The following is a 21033-nucleotide window of genomic DNA, read 5'->3' as shown; positions in this document are numbered from 1 at the left end:
AACCAGTAAATCATGTACCACTTCACTGCCCGAAAAGGCTAGCAGGAGAGAGGTAAAGCAGAGTAATCGGATGCTGCAGTGTGGAGTCAGAGGCGGGCACCGCCTGCGCTGCCCGATTAAAGGCCGCTTAAGCGCCTCCGCCCGCGCGCGGGGCTCGGCCATAGCGCGGGTTTGCAGCTGGGCCCCGCAGGTGCGTGCGCCTGTGCGCGCGGGCCACCTGCGCTGCCCTCCGAGCAGGCGGCCTCGGCAGCAGGGGCGCGTCTTACACCACGGAGAGAGCGCCCATCCTCGCCGCATCGAGCCGCAGGCTTTGCGCGGGCAGAGCAGGAAGCTCACGCCCCGAGCTGACGGCCTTACACCGGCAAAAGTTTCAACCCTCGGTGTGCGGGGCTGACCCCAAACGAGCCCGCGTTGCCCCGCTTTCCCTCCCGGCAGCCGCTCGCCCTCCCGCTGCGTGAGGCAGCCCCCTCCCCCGGCGCCGCTGCCCGCCCTGGGGCCCTGCGGGGCGAGTGGGTTTGCCCGCTCCGGCCCTGCCGGCGGGGAGGGGCGGGCAGGGGCGCTGCGCGGTCGCACCAGGGGCGGCCGCCCCCCGGCAAGCGGCGAGTCCCCTCCCCTCCCCTCCCCGCGCCGCGCCGCGCCTTGCGCCCGGCCCGGCGGCGGCGGGAGGGAGGGGGCGCCCCGTCCTGCCCTGTTGCCGCTGCCCCTGGGGACGGGGGCGCACGGCCGCCATGTGAGAGAAACGGGGGCCGCGGCGGAGCCCGCCCCCGGGGCGGCGGGGCCGGATCGGCTGGCCGCCGCGCTGCGCTGCAGGCTTTGCAGGTCCGCGGAGGCGGCGGCGGACGGGCAGCAACAAGCCGACGCCGGCCGCCCGCCTGCGGCCCCGCCATGGGAGCCGGACGGAGGGCGAGGCTCGCCGCCCCGAGCCGCCGGCGGGGCTGAGCCCGGCTCCAGCACAGGTAGGGAGGCGCTGGGCCGGGCCACGGGGGAGCCTGCCGGGCTGGGAAAGGGGCTGGCCCCCGCTCCCCCCCGCCCTACCGGGAGGGGGTCGGTGGCACTGCCCGGCCCGCCGGAAAGTTTGGGCGGGCGGCGCCCTGTCTCCACCGCGGCGGCCGGGCAGCGCCTGGCGGGCGGAGCGCGCTGCCCCGCGGTGCCGCCGCCCCCGCCGGGCCGCGGGTGAGGGCCGGGGGAGGCGGGCGGGCGGGCAGAGGGGGAGGCTTTTAAATGGCTTTCAGGAGCGGCGCCTCGGAGGTGGGGCCGTGCCGGGAGGCTGGAGCGCCTTTGCTTATCGCGGCCGGAGTAGTGTACGTATTTTGGTTCGGTTTTTTCCGATGTAGCGTGCAGTGTTTTAAGGGCAGGAGCCGGGAGTGTTGCCGAACTGCTGGAGGTTGGGGGTTAAATGAGCCTCTGCTGCGGAAACTCTCGGCGGCTCTGCTTTGCCTTTAAAACGGGGGGAGAAGGAGGTGGCGTGTGCTTGTTTAGGCAGTTCGGAAGAGAGGTAGCGTGGCTCCGCTCGCTTTAATGTGCTCGGTTTTAGTTGTCTTTGACAGAAACGTGCTCACTGGTGGGTATTTAAAAAACCAACAAAAAAAACAACGGCACACTTCAGACTGAATAAGAGGTTAATGAAAACCGTCTAGCATGCAGTCAGCGAATGGGACTCGATGGGGTGATTTCTGTTCCGGACTCTGCTGTGTTTTGGGCAGCTCCGTTTAATTCAGCGTGCGTCTGTCCTCTTCACGTGTTGTCATTTGAAAGGAAAAATAACCCCCAAATGTTCTGGGTTTTGCATGCACCAGCCTTTGCAAATCCTAACTCCCGGGAGTGCTGCGTGGTGCTCTCAGGGAGCCGAAGACGCCCGGTCCGTGTCCAGAGCCCTGCTGTTTATAAGACTTGGCGGAGTGGGGGAGGAGGAGGAGGGATGCAGCACCAGGCTGTTGTTTGCCTTTTGCATAAACTACCGAGACAGGTTGCATATTGTTTGAGATGTTGCATCGGTGGAGGCGGGAGGAGGGGAAGAAGTGCAGAAGCTGAAGTGTTCCTAATCCTTCTCTTCCTAGGGACTGTGGATCTGTGAAGCGCTTCCCTCCGATGTGAATGCAGTGTCCCCTGTGGGACGCGGTAGGTGATGCCCAGCTCTACTGCAATGGCAATTGGAGCTCTCTCTAGTTCTCTTCTCGTAACCTGCTGCCTCATGGTTGCCCTCTGTAGCTCCACCATACCTGTACAAAAACTGGCCAAGGCTCAAGACAAACAGGAGATAAAGGCGAGCCAGGAAAAGAGGGATCACACATCCACAAGGGACAGCCAGACAGGCCCAGGGAAAATGAATGAGATCGGCAGGAGCGGGAGGGAGGAGGGTAGCCGGGACTGGAAGAGCAAAGGAAACAGGAACTACTCGAACAAGGAGTCTTGGACTAAGCAAAAGCAGGCTTGGAACAGCCAGGGGACGAGCAGTAAATCCGGGAGCATTCAAGCGCAAGAGCAAAGGGACGCTGCTCCAGAGGAACCTCAGGTGGCTGAAGACTCGCCTCTCCCAGAAGCTGTTGCGAGCGTCAGTCCCGAGCCCCCGGAGGAGTACGCCTATCCGGACTACCGTGGGAAAGGCTGCGTGGATGAGAGCGGCTTCGTCTATGCCATCGGGGAGAAGTTTGCGCCGGGCCCCTCTGCCTGCCCCTGCCTCTGCACAGAAGAGGGCCCGCTGTGCATACAGCCCGAGTGCCCCAGGCTCCACCCTCGGTGCGTCCATGTGGACACCACGCAGTGCTGCCCGCAGTGCAAGGAGAGGAAGAACTACTGCGAGTTTCGCGGGAAAACCTACCAGACCCTGGAGGAGTTCATGGTAAGGGCTGAAGGCAAAAGTCGTTTTGTGGGTCCTTCTGTCATTTAAAGGGGTGTTACGCTCTTCAAGTGCTTTCTCAGAGGGCGTTCTGGGTCTCCCCTCTCCTTTTCATTTCTGCATTAATACTACTTCTGCAGTGCTGTAAAATATTCCCCTTAAACATGACCTTTCTTGCTCTATGATACTGTAACATTTTTAAATGAGGGGTCTGGTCTTTATTAATTCCTTTGGTATTTACAGTAAAAAATGCTACTTGAAAGGATGGTACTTGGGTGGTGATGTGGATTTTATGAGAATCTCCAGCGTTATAGTTGCTTCCTTTTTTAACTGTTAACTGTGAAACTTCTGCCTTGCAGGGATCAAGCAGAGTTTTGTGGGCTGACTTCTTTTCCTAGTAATCAGTCTGTGATGATTCCTTTTTCCTAACAGTCATCTCTCTTTTCTTTTTTTGCTGTTTAAACTGTGCTGCCAAGGTTGCGTAATGTTTGCTTTCTGAGAATTACTATGGGCCTTCTTTTTAATAAGAGCACGGTTTGCAGTCTGAATTACAGTGATACCTAAACAACTGACTTGAAAAGCTGTGTGTTTAGGGAAATGGTGTTAGAGTAGGGCCTTCTTAGCACCACTGTGCAAGGTCATTATCATTGAAAATGCAACTTATTACAGTGCACCGAAAAGTTTTGGAGTTGAGGCCAATTCCCTGGTTGCTTACCTTGCCTTTTTCCCTTTAGTATTTGATTGTGGCTGAGATCTGCTAGCAGGCTCTAAGAATTTGCTTGCGAATGACTGTTAGGTACAGGGCTGGTTCAAAACCCATTTCTGAACACACCTGAGATTTTTGAGCTGAATATATTGAAGGGAGTACGAAATCCAGTTCAGGGTTCTGGCAGCTTGAGCCTCTGTCAGGGTGGAGACAAAGAAAATGTATTTGTGAAAGCTGTAAGTAAGTTGCCACCTCTGCTCTCTGTGGTATTTGGGTGTTCCTGGAAACTTAACTTCGATTCATAATGTCTTTCTGCATTCTTCAACTTCTTGAAAAATAAATAAATAAATAAATAAATAAAAGAGCAGAATTACTCTCTCTGGAATAAATCATAGTGTTTCGCCTTGTTCTCTTTAGGCAGTAATGTGTAGATCATCAGTGATTTTTCAAAGCATGGCAGAAAGCATCATATCATCCTCTCTTTTTCCATGTCACCCTCAAGGATTGCATTCAGCTTCAGGGTGGCAGCTTTCTATTTTAAGAGGCAGAAGGTACTTTCAAATAGCAGCTAGTTGGTGTGACCTTTTGGAGATGGATTTTGAGATCCTTCCTTTTCCAGAGAAGTTAAATCTGAGGGGTGGCCAAAACAGTGATGCTGTGCACACGATCTCTGTAGGTCTCTGTATCAAAGTTTTAAAGGCTTCTGCCCCACGCTCTTCTAACGAGTTGCATTTCTTTGTCTTTATATAGTGGTGGTGTACTAATGGCTGTAAAGCAAGCCTAAAATATTGGGTTGTGTTAAGCGTGTAGTGAGAGGATAAAACCGTAGTGCTCCCTGTTACATTTGAACGTGGTTGTCAGCCTTGGTAAAGAGGGAGTGATGAATGGTGACATTTACAGAAATGTTCTGAAAAGACTTTGGCTTTCAGCTTTCTTTTTAACCCCATTCAGCCTTCAGCCCTTGTGTTGATACCTTCCTGTAATGAAACATTGGTTCCCTTACTGCTTTGTGTTAGACAGCGTTGGAAACACGAGTGAGAAGGGATGCCTGCTCGGGATGCGCAAGGAAAGTAACCAACGTAGTTAGGCAGTGGAACTGCAGCTTGTTTGTTTTGACATGTGAGGACATTGTTTTTTAGTTGGGCTTCAACGTTGGTTCCGATATTGTGAGCGCAGAACTGTAACTGCAGCTGTTCACCCATGCCACTGCAATCAGCGGAGACGTCTGGCGAGATAAGGTACAGATGTAGTCAGATTGCTGCTGCTCAGTGGAAGCAATTGCAAATGCAAGGTTTCAAAGGCCATTTTACAAGTTTAAAGTTGATGGTCTTAGAGAGGTTACTAATATGCTATCTCTCTATTAAGGGCAGGGAAAAAGTTATAAATGGATAGCGACCTGTTTTTTCTCTGTCTGCACCTACTTTTTATGGCAAAGAGTACCAGACATCACTGAAGAAATAAAAAAAGGTGACCTCCTAACTTTTAAGTGACGTTATCTGCACAAAACTTTATGTATAGATGTGTAAATATGCATGCAAGTTTGGGAGTTTGCTTATATAAAATTCATACATGGCTTGGCATGGCAAAAAGTTGTCCTGCCGGAGCCAGTGCTAACTCGGAAGCTGAGTGTGCCAGGGAATGGCAGGTTTGATGCAGTTCTTCTTTTGATTCGCAGTCCTTCCTGCAGGCTTTTCTTGTGTGTGTGTATGCATGCGTTTTTCTCTTTTCAAAAAGGACATGGATGTCAACACAAAGCACAACACAGGTGTGGGGGAAGGATGAGGTCTCATAAAGCTGTTTCCGTCAGCACCACTCTCCTGTCCTGTGGGTATCCTGAGGCAGGATGGCAGAGGGACCACAGCATCTATACGAGTGGAACTGGGAGCAGAAGCCTTTGTTGGTGAAATGCAAGGAGGATAAAATTCTGCATTGGAGCTGGAGGATGCTGAGCATGTGCTCTACTAGACGTTTTTGAATCTCAAAGTAAGATTTGAAAGTGCAGGCTGACTTACAAAGTAATAGCCTTACAAGGACCATAAATTCTCGTCAGGAGTGTAATATGGTTAAGGAAAAGACCTACATTTTTTGAATGCTGTTGCTTTGTGTGTTTTGTTTAGAATTTCTCTGCTACCAAAATTTATATTTATTTGTGAATAACTTGGAAATCTGGAAGTCAACGAGCCCAAATGGATTTTGAAACATCTGTGGTATTTTGAAGGCATAGAGAAGTAAAAAGAAGGCTGATATTTATTCTTGTCAGCCTAATCCCATTCATGTTCTCCTGAGTTGTGTAAGTGGCAAGGAAGTATTAATAAAAATTCCAGCAAGATAGCAAATCAGTTTGGGATTATGATTTTTTTTTTTTTTTTTTTTTTAAACTTAGATGTTTTCAAGGCTCAAGGAACCAAATGTAGATTATAGATATCTTTTAATTAGGATTTTTTGTTGGTATTGTTTTGTTTTTTAATTAAAGTTTGTCAGGGGGAAGAGAAAGCTCAAATTACTTTGGACCAGAACTTCAATGAATGCAAATGATTTGTCACTTCTTAATTATGACAGTTTACACTAAGCTGCTGCATAAACTTACTACCTCTACTAAGCTACAGTTTTCTTCATGCCCTACTAGGGGGGAATCTACCTATTTACACAATGGTGTGTTTGCTTTTTTATAACATCTGCATCTCAATTTATACATTTGCTCATAAACTTCCCTGTAAACTATTCTAAAGAAGTTATTCTTTTTGCCATCTGTACTCTATTTTCTACAGGATTTATGGCTGACTGGTGAATACTTAAGACTTCTGCGCCTCTCATTGTCTTCCCCCAGTTTTTGCATGGGCAGAACTACTGCTGCTGCAGAGTTGGTAGCTTCGTCTATAGGCCACAGCGATGTGGTATCATTAGTCTTCAGAGAGAGGTTGATAGGTTGTATTATTTCCAGTCCAGCCTGGATATGTCAGATGTGCTAAGCATGAGTGGCGCTGGGCTGGTCGTTTCCCAGATGAACAAGTGGGATGCTCATTGCGTTGGCTGCCACTAGGAACTGCGCCGCAGGTAATGTGCTTACGTTGTAGGAACAGAGGAGAGGAAATGAAGGACCAAATGAGTCTTTTCATTCTGACTTATTTAGCTGTTGTTAGATATATGCATTGTCTTACTGTCTCTCTCGCTGGTGATGATTATGTCTCCAAATATTAAGCTGTCATTAAGATGTGGAAAGAAGTGGTTTTTTCCTACAGTTCCTGCTACATCCTGGTGATGTATAAAAAGCAGTACATTACCGTTTAGTCCAAAGATGAACAAATAAAGTTTGACCCTAATACCATTTTAGCAGCCGCTGTGGTTCACTTACATGCTTGAAAAGAGCTTTGTGGAAATAAGCACATGGAGACCTTCCTTAACTCTGCTACCATTACTCATATTGGTGGGTTGTACAGACAACTGTACTTCTTAAAGGTGTACTATAGTTATTCCCCTGAAATCCCATGATCTGTTACACAGGAAGGGTATTCATGCCTGCAGTATCACATTAACAGTGTACTCCGTTCATGAAAGCTGGAATCTTCAAGTGTATGTGCTGTATAGGATGGAAATGCATTATTCTGAATCACCATTATTAGATAAAGATTAGATCAATTTTGTTTCTGATTCAGTAGTATTTTCAATGCGTCATTAAATGGCGTCTTGTTCTAGGACTTTTAGGCTTCTGTCAAACTTGGAGTTCTAGTAAACAACCTACTTAATTAGAATATGTTTAAATTTTACAGATGAGAGATTTTAGGAATAACATCTGTGTGCTGTCTTGTTTCCTGATTATCATCAGATACTCTAGTTTTTACATCACTTCTGATACTGAATGGCACAGCTACTAAGTGGAGTCCTGGGAGACGAAGTATCTGTTGTTGTAGTTACTGGTCTCATTGAACTGTGATCATGGGCAAATTTGCATCTTTTTCAAGTGATAGCAAAAAATGTTGAAACCAATTGAAAGCTATAGGTTTGCCTTGTTGAGCCTGATCCTTGGAATGGAGTTCTAGTAGCATTCATCAAGTAAGAGTAATTAAAAATAAAGAAATAAATAAATCATCCCCAGAAAGCACGTTTTCATAACTTAGTAAGTATTGTTTCTGGATGTAACTCCAGAGGGAAGGATTCTTACTATTGACTTGCAGGTAGTTGGGAGCTCAGGTTTGCTGACACTCAAAATTTCACATGCAGTTCAAGTGATTACCTGGAATACCTGAGCCTCTCGACTCTGAACACTGGATCAAAAACCTCCTCATCCGCCGACAGTCCAGCTCTGCAAGTGAACATGGCAGTTTATAAATAATTACAGGGCAAAGTTCTTGTCCCAAAGCTTGCAATAAAAATCTGCGGTACTGGGCTGTCAGCCTCCTTGTACATTTTATAACTGTATGGTGTGGTGTTATCCTGGGTAGAGTGTAAAGCAAAGAGAAAATGGGAAGTGTGCAGCTGGCAAAGGAAGCCTGAAATAAATAATAGTAATAAAAGCAGAAAGCAACACAGCAAGAGACCCTATTTAGGCTTTAAGCAGAGGGGATGGCATGAAAAGATATGTGAGATTTGCATAAGCAAATAACAGCCCTGGCAGGTGGGAAGAGAAGTGGCAAAGCATGGATGAGCATTTAGTTGGAGATGATGCTGTGCAAGCATCAGCATGTTTGAACTTTGGAAGTGAGAAGGATGTGAAAGAGGCAAGCAGAGAATGGATTTGAGGAAAAATGTGATGGGCTGCTTAAGAAATAGGGAGAAGAAACCAGATGATATGCAAGTTAGATGTCTGGATGATTCTTCACAAAGAGTAATTCGGTTTAGATTTGCGGTTACTCTGCTTTTATTGGAGAAATGCAATGTGTGGTTGTTTGGCGTCCGCCGGAATCTGGAATGAAAAAGGGTCTATAAAAAAATGACCTCATCCTTAAGTAAACCTAGAATCTGTACAGATGGTGGATTTAGAGGATCACTGGTAATAACCTTCAGCTGCATTTTCATCCTGTGCTCTAAGCATGGATGCCAGTGTGGTTTTCTGGAGTACAGCAATGAGATTTACAGTATACCATTTATTGATCTCTAGCACTCTTGCTTCCCTCTACCTCCAGCTTCTCGTGTGATACAAGGATGTCAGTGATGCAACGTGCAGCGCCTGGTCAGGAACGCTGAAGAGGACAGCTGGAATTGTACATGTGGCAAATGCAGACATTTGAAAGTCCATTTTTTCCTAAGTAGGGCTTTGATGCTGTTTTGTTAGGAATTAATTTCATTGAAGTAGGTCGTTCAAGTAATTATCTCATGGTACTCGTCTTTAGTAGAGTTCTTCAAAGCCGGAAACATTTCAGTAGGTAAAAAGGATGACCTGTATTTTGCTTCACCCCCTTCTTTGAATTGCAGTTTCTTCCAGAAGGTTACAAGTATTACAAGAATGGTCCAAATACAATTAACCTATGGGAAATACCTGAATTCAAAGGATTTTTTTTTTCCTGACTTCTCTTTGAAAATGATAATTTTCAATGAAGTGCAACTTCCTGCTACCAAAAAGCTTTCAAACCTGGAAAAATTGCAATAAGGATTTCCATTAAAAGAAGTCTCATATTTCATTTAGCAAAATTTTTCTTCTTTAAATATGACATTTTTTGCTAAATTACTTTTTGAACCTCTAATAGAATTATCCAGATTTCATCTAAATTATTAACTTAATTTGCTGGAAGTTCATTAGAAATGTGGTAGGGAAATTTTTGCTTTATTTGTGTTAAAAGTCTCAAGTGTTCTTGTTCCCAAGTTCCCTTTGAGTTTCCCATTTGGGGCACAGGTTTAGAACAGAATCTGTGTTTTCTTCTGTGGTTCTGTAATTTTGCAGGAGCCCAGCTTCACTCTTTGCGTTATTCAGACTACAAAAAGGTTTTTTTTAAAGGAGGGAGGAAAAAGAGGTGAAGGAAAGAACAATGCAGATGGGAAGGTAGGCATGCTGTGCTTCAGGAGGGCATTAAGTGAAAGAGTTAAAAGATGACTGGATTTGTGTTTCAGGTTTCTCCGTGTGAGAAGTGTCGCTGTGAAGCCAATGGTGAAGTGCTGTGCACTGTCTCGGCTTGTCCCCAGACGGAGTGTGTGGATCCAGTGTATGAGCCTGATCAGTGCTGTCCTATCTGCAAAAATGGTAAGTGACAGCTGCAAAACTAGAAGGTGGCTTCTGTCGGAGAAGTCCACGTTGCTTAGTTCTGGTTTTGAAAAATAATTCCAATATTTTCCTTTTTCCCAAAATGGAGGTGGGGAAGAGTTTTCTGTGGGTGGTGTCTTCTCAGCATGAGGAGCCAGATCTTCCCTTGATTGAGATGGGCTCAATTATGACCTACAGGGATTTTTGTTACCCGGGAGACAATCAGGGTGTTAATCCCAGATATTCATGTGGCTTCTGAATATAGATTTTGCATGGACTCATTGTGGATATGTTTTACATAGGCACACAAAATAGAACTCAGGCTCTTCGTGTTGTCCACTTTTCAACATGAGCAATAAAAGTTACTTTTGTTCTCCTTCGTAATTTGTTCCCCTTTCAGAGATTCTTCTCTTTTTTTTTTTCCTGAGGCAAATCAAATGTACCTTATTGAGCTCATTTAATTTTCATAACTAAATGAATTAAACTCCCAAGTTTAATTGAATATTTTTCGTAACTAAATTAGACAGAAAGTCTCTCTACTCCCAGCAAGGGCTTGCATTAGATCAAAGTCTTGGTCTATTTAGAGGAAAAAAATTACAGGACAGAGTAGCTCATCACTTATAAAGAAGAAATGATAATTTATTAATAGAAATGAAAGCTGAAAAATCTCAAATGAAATTATATTTAAAATTTAAAAAGATATTTAAAAATATTCAGTTAATTTGCAGCCATGTATTATTTCGTTAGAATAGGTGGGTTCCATTACATTAGCTAAACCAAACTGATTAAAATTGTGGAAAAGCTAGGGGAGGAGAGAGTGTACAGCATATGCTTTCCACAAATTCAACAGTAGATGATAAGGGGTAGTTAATTGCATTGGAGGAGTTTCATTTGTATGGATATAAAAGTAATTGCTTCACATCCCTTAATTGGTTGTTACAACCCTAAAGGAATTTGTTCTCAGCTGTAGAGCTTAAGGGCGCTCGCTTGTGGAGACGAGGACAGGCATTTTTTGAGACATTTAGGGACAGTTCTTGAAAAAGGCTGAATTCGGGAGCTGGTGGTATGATGGCTAGCCAGTCCGGAGGATCCTTTAGCACTTGTTTGATGGCAAGAGCCTTCTGACATGCTCACAGGCTTTTTGTGCGCACCACACTCTGCCGCAGTTCCACAGGTCGGGGTGACTCTTGCCAGGCAAAAGGTCTTTTCAGTATCGGGGATGGAGTTACAAGCATAATGTGTGAAGTCTATGTAGGCTTTCCCACTGAATTTCTCCAGCAGTGTTAACACTGTTTGGAGCTGGATCAACTTTCTGTTGGTGCACGTTCTCCCACAAGCAGCAACATAACGCACTGCGGTGGCCGTCTCCCAGCGGTGGCTTGCCTTTGGATTAAGGTGGTACGGCAATGCGGGGCTTGGCTTGGCTGTTCGCATAGATCCCCTGACATGTTTCCCAGAAATGGAGCCTGTTTAAAAAAACTAATACATAAACGTGCCTTAGTTGTGAGGAGGCTGCCCTCTCTGAGTGCTAAAGCTGAATTACCTGAGTTCTGCCTGTAAGAAAAGGGTGGTCTTGTTCCTCAGTGTCTGAATCCCCAATATTAATGCCTATTCCTTGGGTATACCCGCAAGCTGGCATCCCTGACTCAGTTTCAGACCAAGGTGACCAGAGCTGACTGTTTCCAGTGAGCTGTACTGTCACTTCCCTGCATGTCAGAGAACCAAGAGTGACTTTCCTTGTTAGCTTTTAGATGAGGAAAAAAGCCATTAACGGTAACAACAAAAACAAGATAGTTCAGAAGCAGCTCGACTTTTCTGGTTCAGCAGCTTTGGTACAGTATCACAAAGAAATTTCTGAGGAATCCTCTCCATCTTGGGAGTACATTTAGAAAAAAATATCAGGCTGTTTGCTTTCAGAGCTTATTTTAAAGCATGGGACGCACTCAGTTTGCAAGGAACTTCAATGAATTGCTGAATATTTTTAATTACATTGGAGCAAAAACCTACTGAGCAGGAAAACCTAGCCTGCCTCATCCCCTCATTTTCAAGCCTACTGGAACAAATGCACTGCGAATGTGAGTTGGGGAAATAATCATCGCGTTGTGCTTCAGGGTTGAGCGTTGCAGCAGTGACATCAACGACATCGTGTTAGTGACCCAAAAGAGCTTGGGTGATGTACAGGGAGCTCAGCCGCATAACCTGAGTGGTGGGAAAGGTGGAGCCATGGAAAGCGTGTAAGTGGGGTGACTGCTGTCATGCTCTGCATCCTGCCAAATGCTAATTGCATTGGAGGAGTTTCAGTGCAATTTCAGTGGAGGAGCAAGAAGGGGTGGGAGGTGAAGTTTGGGTTCTCTACATTTACTAACATTTGTGTGTTAAAAATGCACAAAATCCAACTCAGATTTCCCTCCCTTTCCTGGCACTTCATAACATACAAGACTGTCCCAACTTGCCTGGCCTGCGGATTGCTGGCGGTGAACCAACAGAGTCAGGGCTAAGCAGCTACATCCATCACTGGTAAGACCACATGCAAATACCTGATGAAGAATTATGGAGGAGATTTAGTGAAAGCCTGCCATTATTAGAAATAAATCAATTCAGTCTCTTGGCGGGTGTGAGACACTGTGCATTACCCCTTGTGAGAAGGAGCGGGTGTAGTTGACTTCCCCAAGCTGATTCCCCCAAAGTGCTGGCAACCCTTTGGATGAGGGATGGATAGGTAACTGCCCATCAGGCTTACACAACTGTGTGCATGTATAGGTACAGGCTTGCTTTGAATGTAAGAAGTAGTGAGTGGAAAACTTGCAGAGCAAAGAACAGTCTTATGTGTAGGATTTAATAGTCTTCTATATCACATCCTGACTTTCAAGAAGGAACCTAGATACTTCCATAGCTGAAGATGTTATTTTCTTCTTTGTGGGCAGGGGCAGGGAGCACTTTAAAGAAGTATCTGCTCTGAAAAGTTGTCTATAGAAGGGATAAAAGGTGACACCTCACTGAGAAAATCTTGGGGCGAGGGGAATTTTCCTGCTTTTTATGCCTCAAGCCACTACAGCTAAGGGAGCTATTTTGTGTTTATCTTATATACATGCTCTGCAAGGAAGCAGGGTGGGGACAGAGGGGAATGGAGGAGAGGCTTTCTTCTTGTGTGGGCTGACATGCTGAGCTTCATGCTTTTGGTAGTCAACAGCAGCAGCAACAAGAAAAAATGCCCAGAAAGTTAAACCTGACTTCAGAGAGTTGCATTAAGTAACAGGTGCCCGATTCAGATCTCCATCCTGCTTTTCAGTACTACCAACATAGTTGCTTCTGTGGAAGCCATCCCTGTTCACAGCAGTATCAGTAAGCTCAGAATCGGGTAGACAGTTCTATAGTTCATACGGAGTGAAGGGTAAAGATAATAGGCATACAATTCCCTTTCCATTAGAAAAAGGCTGGGCACTTGTCACTGATTCATTTGGGGCAGTAGGGGAGTGGGGGGTAATACTGAAAGTGAATTACCTTGCTAGATTAAATTACCTTGGTTGTCTGTTCCACTTCTCTTTCCAGTATTAGAGCCTTAATAGGCGTACACAGCTGAATGCCACTTCGCCTGAAGCATGCAGTCGATGGAGTTAAGGGTGGCCCTGCTCCTGCTGGTGTCTTTGCAGGAGGATGAGATTAAACCCACAGCCCACATGGAGCCTGGAGGGGGAGGCGTGGCTGCTAGACCAGAAAACATTTTGTTCTAAGGTCCCCGAGAGATTTTTATTTCATTATATGGCTGAAAGATTGCCCCAGATAAGACAAAGCTGATCCTGGTGCCTTCCTAGCGTTTATCTGTCTGTGCGTCAGTGTTGTTTCTGTGTCTGCAGCAGGGAGAGCTGAGCTGCTCCTGTCAGCGAAGGCTCGTGGCGGTGGAGTTGAAAATACAAGCGCTGATGCCTAGGGCGTCACGTGTGTTCTCAGGACTGTAACGTCCACAGGAGATGTCTTGTCTGTTCTCACTGGCTGTGCAATAAGGAGACTTTACTCTGGATGTACTCATTTCAGGTGCCTTAGGTGGGATGAGTCAGGACCTCATTTCATATTTGGGTTCATAGTTATGGTTGAAATACATGCATCATGTGGTTGAAATCGTTGCCGCTAGTAAGGTGCAGCTCTAACATGATGTGGCCAGAGAGGGTAAACGGCCATGGTTTTGTATACCCGTACTGTGAGGCTGACTCACTGAAACTTGCTTTACTACCTTTATGTACAATTACAATGTTTAGGCATGGGGTGACTTGAGAGTGCCTCTGAATGGCAGGTGGGGACCTCCGGCTTCGCGAAGGAGCTCTCAAGGGGGGCAGGTCTCAAGGGGGGTAAAAACCTGATAAAGGCTGGCAGAGCGGCCATCCCCTTCTGCGACTGTTGGTACAATGGGACTTTGTCTCACTACGGGACTTGAATCTAATAAAAAATGGTGCTGGTTGAGGCAGTACCATAGCCCCTGTGAGCTGTCATCCCTCTAAAATCCAGGTGGAGAGAGGGTTTGTGGGGCTGAGGGACCTTTCCAGCCATAACAAGACTGAGGATGTTTATTCCCAGTGGATAAAGGGAAGCTGCACCTTGGCAGCGAGCTGGCTGTTCGCTCTTCCGTGCAGCCCAAGCTTCGCTCAAGCACCATGGAGAATCTGACCTGTACAATTTAATGTCCTTCTGCAGTGTGTTTAAATAAAATATGATATTCCTTTGACTGTATATGCCTCGATCTCAGCAATGAAGGAAGTATCATAATGCTGTCCAGGTAGAGGTCAAGGCAGGACTATTGCAAACATCAGGAATTTAGTTTCTGTGAAATTTAAATAAACAGCGCCTTTAATTGTCCTCTCTTCCTCTTTCTGTTTTCATTTTAAATAACTTTTTCAGTCATGCTTTGGCAGCTAATTTATATATAGCGACAAAGACCGAGAAGTTTTAAAGCCTGAGAGTGGTTCTTCAGTCTACATTAAGGAAGGGGTCAAATCAGGTGGTCCTGGTGGCCTCTTCTAGATGTAACATACAGAAATCATAAAATAATTGTAAAGTCTAGTTTCTAAGATTGAAACAGTATTTCATTTATAAAAAAGGAACTTACATTAAAAAATAATAACCTAATTAACAAGAAATCATTTCAAACTAATCCCAGTTCCACCCATACTGTATGCACCAATGTGATTTGTTCCCTTCTGATGCGTTTAGTTCAGGCATTTGAATACCTGTGTGTGCAGGGTAGTATTTGGTCCATGTTTCTGTGTGCATGAGTCACTTAGCAAAACTTCTGCACAAACTTCCCATTTTAATAGGCTGTATTTCACAAAATGGTTTATAATATGGGACTGTTAACCAGGAAATATTAATGTTTCAGGGGGAGTTAATGTTTCAGGGAGAAAAACACTATTAAAATTGCATGAACAGCTGTATGTGATTAAAATTGCCTAGTGAATATATGCAGGTAGGTTGAAAAACTGTAGCAGATATTTTGGCAGCTATTTATTGAAAACAAAGAAATACCAGACTTGCTTCTTTTTGGCTGCATTGGGCATTTAAAGTGGCTTCCAAATCTGGTAGGTGAAGTCGGTAAACTACTTGCAGTAGTTTTTGATCTTGGTTTCTGCTGTTGATGAAGTTGAGAGGAAGTTCAATCTGTGTCATCTTAATTCAAGGAATTCCTTTAACCCCATTTAATTTCTCTGCTCACCTCTCATTTTCTCTCTCTACTCTGGGGAAGTTGCTGGCTACACAAGCTACGTGTGCTTCCTGTGCAGAAATCACAGAATTGTGATTTCTTCTGCCATTTTTTCCACTTAGATCAGAACCTGTTTAAATGTGCATGGATTACCACTGGAAACTTGGCTGAGCAAAAAAACTTGTGCCAAAACCACATAGGCCTTGTCATTTTCAACTCAACATACCTGTGCATGCATGCATATGCATATGGGATTCAGTGTTGACTTGGTATTTTCATGTTGAGCTGGCTAAATAGTGGTAGGTGTTGTTATTTCCTCTAAGGGTTTTTATTTAGTGTACAATTTATGTTGACTTCCAGGGTATATGTTTTTTTTTTTCCTAATGAAAGAAAGCTGTCAGAGGATGAGAAGGATCTGTCTGAAGAAGTGGCAAAAGTATCCAGTTATATTGAGCCTAAATTGGTTACCAGGACAAATCTATTTATATCATGTATATGTACTTATTGCATATACATATTGTGCGTATATATATATTTTTTTTTTTCCACCAGGAAGCCAAAATGCTTTCAGTTGGTAGTTCTGCTGTCAAAAGGCAGTAGCAAGCATCCCTGAGCGTATAGCATCCTGTCGTATTGCTCAGACCCATGAAGACAATCTAAAGTTATACTAGTGTTTGGTATTTAAAGTAGTGGTTTATACTTGAGTAGGAGGGTGTAGAAGAGCCTCTTAAAATATAAAAGCAGTGTATCCTATAAGCTTTCCAGAACTCACTTTGCAATATTTTCTCATTAGACTGCTACAGTGAGCCTGAGAAGCGTTTCTTCGGCAGTCAGTTTTTGTTCTCTTACCTGGTACTGCAGGCTTAACTCATATATCACAGCTAAATTCTGCTGTATCAGTCACTTTCATGGCAACTGCTTGCAGGGGGTGTCACTTTACTGTGGGTTGAAGCAAAAGTCGATGATGTGCCCCAAACAATTGTTTAGCAGTGATGGTTCCAGGTGAGTATGGGAAACAAGCTGCCAGTTTCTCGTGGTGGAGTCAGAACTTCAGTGTATCGCGGTTCCTGGGTTACAAGTTGTTTTGTTTCAGCTCCAGGAGAAGAAAGATGAAAATGGTCTCTGTGCTGATAGAAAAAAAAGAAGCACTGAAATCCTTGGATGGGGGGAGAAGAATAACTTTTCTGACAACTTTCATGTTTTTGGTTTTGTTTTTTTTTTTTTTTTTTTTAAAAAGAGAGAGGTCTGATGTACCTTATGCTGCTCGTAGTTTCACGTATCTGCCATCCTGTGTAGTCCTGGATGCTGCTTCTGGTTCAGACAGGAAAGTGCCTTTGTGCTAATATCCACCAGGGTACGGGAGTAAACAGTGTGCCATTGCTTGATTTGTCTTCCCTGACAGGTTCTCTTTTACAGAGACACATTTGGGGATTTGCTTGTTTTCTAGTGAAACAGCTAACCCGTGCTCCTCAAAATGAAGTCATCAGTTGCTTTGGGTTTTTGTTTGTTTTGAAGTTCTTAATATAAGAATTTTCTGAGTTTGTATTGCAGTTTTATTTACACACATATATGGAGATAGATAAGATGTAAAAAAAAAAGCCAAAACCTGGAGCTCACATCGTGCCCCCTTCCTCCTCCACACGCTGCCCCCAGCGTTCGTTCTTTGCTGTTTGAAGAAACTTCAGAAAACTAACATTAAGAAAGTTGAAGTTTTTCCTATGTCCAGTCTTGTTCTTTATGCTGTTCATTAGAGAAAGTATTCCTAGTGTTAACTATGCCCCCCCATTCTGCTATTGGATGTCCTCTTTAATTTTGTATGTGTCACTAATTGAAATTGTAGCAAAGATTTGGGGTGTGTGTACGATTCCAAGGTCTGAAATATTTATGTGCATCTCGCTGTATGCTATATCCTTGGAGTAATTATTTCCTATCAGTAGAACGCTATGCTCTTTGATTAAATTATGAGCTCTTAGATTCTGAAACCCTGTCTTGCTCCAGATGGAGTTACCATAGGTTAATGCATTACCCGATGTTAGCTGAGCCACTGTCGCTGTCCACATGAGCTCACAGTTGTATTATTTGCAGATAATCCTGTTTGTAAATAGAAACTATTTACTAGTTAGGTGCTACAGTGATACAGAAATAGGACTACATGGCTGATTAGTATTTTGCAGTGTGATTAAAAGGAGCAATAAAGAAAGATATATACCTTGTGTGTTTTGCTTTATATTCTTTTGTGGTTTTTCATTGCTATTTTATTATGTTAAGTGAGGCACCCAGGAGTTTGCTTGGCTTTGAGGGGAGGTGGAGGCTTATATTAAAGTGTTGTGGTGTGTTAGTATATTAGCAGTGCATCGCTCTGATGATAAATGATATATTCAAAATCTCCTTCTAACTGCAGTGTAATTTTCTCTGCTTATTTTTCACAGGAATTTAAGATTTAGGCATTAAGGAAGATGTGAATTGATCCAGGTGACTTACTGATTGATTGAAGCAGGGAATTGGCTGATTTCATTAAACTTCATTTCTTAACACTTTGCTCTTCTATGGTTTGTGCTTTGCAATTGTGGTGGCCTTTCCATGCAGTGGAGGATTGCTAATGCAAGGTCTGCCTTAACTCCTTGTAAATCCTCATTTTCTGGGATACGTCTTAGGTCTTACATGGGCATGAGAGCAATCTCAGAAGTTTTCTTCCAGTCCTGTTTGAGCTGTATTTGTAAATGAACTACAGATCTGATGAAGAACAGGAAAACCTGTTTCTTTTCCTGACATATGTTTGATCGGGGGCTGACTTGTACACCTCTTTCCGTGCTTGGAAAAGGGTTCTGAAGGAAGAGGAGCGATGGGCTCCTAGGGGAGAGGCTAAAAGCCTCTGGTATTTTTTATTAATATTTTTTAAATTGCAGTGCTTGTTTTTCTTGTTGCTCTAAATAGCATCTTGCTGTTTCAAACTACTGCACTGGGGAACTCCCCTATGCTGTGTGCTGTGGGAGTCCTGAATGAAGTGCCTGACGATTACCTTTGCCCAGCAGGTCAAACATCTTTATCAGCTGGAGACTCAAGTCCTTTCCTAATTTAAAACCTTGATCTTTAAGTTGGAAGCAGCTTTTACTTCGTGTACCTTTGGATGGCTTCCACAGGGGTAATTATCCATGCAGTTTTGCTTCCTTGAGCATGTTCAGCTGTACAGCAGTGATTAAAAAAAAAAAAAGAAAATAACAGGTTTTAAGTAATTCCTTACCTTCACCAGCACAGTTACCGTAAAGATTAGCATTCCAAAGCTGATAGGCAACCAAAAACTTGGATTGCTCTTTTCATTTAGTAAAACCCTCTAATATTTTTTTTTTTTTTTTTTTTGCTGCCTACACTGGTGCTAGTTACATTTTCATTAGAGGAGTGACTTCCTACTGGAAAACACCACTTTCTTCTAAATGCCTCATTCTTTTGCTGAGTCTTCAGCCCTGTTTGCTTGTTTCTATGCCGGTAGCCCTTGGATGGGGGACCTGTTAAAAAGTTGCACACATAAATCCAACTTACCTTACAGTCTTGTAGATGATGAGTGTTTTTCTCCTGCATCATTTCTTCTCGCGTTGCAACACATTGCTATTGCATGCTGGTTACTGACCGCTGTTCTTTGAAGTACTTGCAAGCGGCAAGTCACGCACTGTTTTATCACCCACAGAAAAGATAAGCGTATCTTCACTGCATGCTCACCCAATGTGTGATTGGATTTTTCTTCTTTTCCAATGGAATTGATCAGATGGAGCAGCGTCAAGAAGAAAACAACAAACAGTGTGTTGTAACAGGACTCAAAACACTGTTTGGTGACTAGCATTGAATAAAGAAGACCTATATCCAAGCAATTGCTTTTGGGCCTCTTGTGTTTGAAATACTTGCTTGCAATCTTATCTCCTTTTTCAAAGGTAGTTCCACAAGAGTGTGGTGTTAATTGCTTTTCCCAGAAAAAGTAAAGGTATTACTTCTTATGCTCCAAAATAGTTCCTATTCCTTTCTGATAGTATGATCTCAAACCCTCTTGAACATTTTGAGTTCAAAAGGGAAATCATTGGTTAAGCTGGGCAATTTGAGGGAGATAAGCAGTTAGTGATTCCTATTAAAGATAGAAGAGAAAGAAGGAGTAGTGACTGTTAATGATATCTTACGAAGCCAAGTAACAAGACAGCATGATGGTAGATGAAATTCAGCAAAACCGTATGTCAGGTAGTGAAAGAAATTGCTTAGATATTTTGATGACCTCTTGTGAAGATTTCTGCCAAGTGGTTTTAGTTAAATATCAATGTGAAATGCTGTATGTAAACATCTGTCAGGCTTCATTAAGAAAGGTGTGCATTTATTAGAAGTATGCTATTTTGTAAAGACTGGTTCCTCCCACCTGATTTGTGTCATCTTCCGTGTGTGCTGAGCACTCAGCAAGAAGAGGTTGCACAAGTACAGAAAAGAGCAGCAAGAAAGCTGAATATTCCCCTGTGAGAATAGATGAGGTCTCTAGTAGTGATAGCACGTGAATGAAAAATCACGTGATAAAGTGTGGTACTGGGGCAGAGGGATAGTACCAGTGAAAATCTTCCCTGTGCTCACAATAGAAAGTCAAGGGAGAAGCAAGAAAATCTAAATGCATTGTACATAATAAGGTCTTCAATGCACCGTGTAATTAACCCATGAACACACTGCAGAAGATAGTGCTGATACACAGTTTCCTGGGATTAAAATCAAGATCGTATCTTTGATAGAAGGAATAAAATACCTTAATCTAGCTATGGTGAAACTGCTTGGGGTGACATGCTATAGAGCCTCGTAGAAATCTGCTTATAGGAGTTCATTTTCACATAAGCAGAAGTGTAACGTTATTGTTTCCTACTGTCCGCATCTTAGAATTTCCTTTTTGAACTGCCTCTTTTTAAAGCACTTTGCAGAAAAATGGTTAGGCTATCTTGATTTTAGTCCAGCCAAATGCATTCTGGAAGTGGATGTACCTTCTTGTTAAGGCAAGAAGACAGACCTATTTAAGAGATCTTTAAAACAGCAGCAATCCTTTTCCCACACAACCACTGCATGGTCGTTGTGGTGTGTGCTGGGACACAATAGCCCGTTACTCAGTACATGCAGATGATGGAGAAGAGACCTAATGAGGATGCCTTTTGGCATGGTCTGCTTTCAGCTATTCTATCAAGCTTTATTTAAATGACCTAAAGGTAGGTCACCCATAAATTGCTTGTGTAATAGCTATTCATACTGTCTAAGACTTCTGAGATTGGTCAAAGGACTCTCTGTAGTTACAGTTTGTGTGTGTTTAATACGATCTACTGAAGGGCTAATTAAGGAAAAAAAAAAGGCTCAGAAGCAAATAAATTATAGCAGTTTATGGAGTTATTTGTTATGTCAATGCGATAGAGAATGTGCCGCCCCATAATGGAAAGCTAATTATTTTCCTGCCATGGCAGCTTGCTAACCTGATATATTGCTAATGAACAGATTAGATGGAGGTTTGGCAGCCACTGACATGAGCGAATGATTGTTTTTAAGATCAGTTCATACTGATGCTGAGGTCCAAGCCAGGTAATGATTATGACAACTTAGAAGCAATTCTGCATCCACTATTTAGTGTATAT

The 21033-nt window shown here is 43.9% G+C and overlaps 1 protein-coding gene across 1 annotated transcript in view; it reads left to right on the top strand.

The window, feature by feature from the left end:
- Positions 1 to 2125: 2125 nt before the first annotated feature.
- The window catches only part of VWC2 (von Willebrand factor C domain containing 2), a 59735-nt gene continuing 40827 nt past the window's right edge, over positions 2126 to 21033 (top strand). Inside the window, exons 1-2 of the mRNA XM_059815699.1 lie at positions 2126 to 2839; positions 9585 to 9714. Of these exons, the coding sequence (XP_059671682.1) occupies positions 2126 to 2839; positions 9585 to 9714 (844 nt within the window). The remainder of the gene's footprint in view (positions 2840 to 9584; positions 9715 to 21033) is intronic.

Source organism: Gavia stellata, chromosome 3 (assembly GCF_030936135.1).
Source record: "Gavia stellata isolate bGavSte3 chromosome 3, bGavSte3.hap2, whole genome shotgun sequence".
Lineage (NCBI taxonomy): Eukaryota > Metazoa > Chordata > Aves > Gaviiformes > Gaviidae > Gavia > Gavia stellata.
The sequence above is the reverse complement of the archived record's forward strand: the minus strand, read 5'-3'. Positions and strand labels throughout refer to the sequence as shown.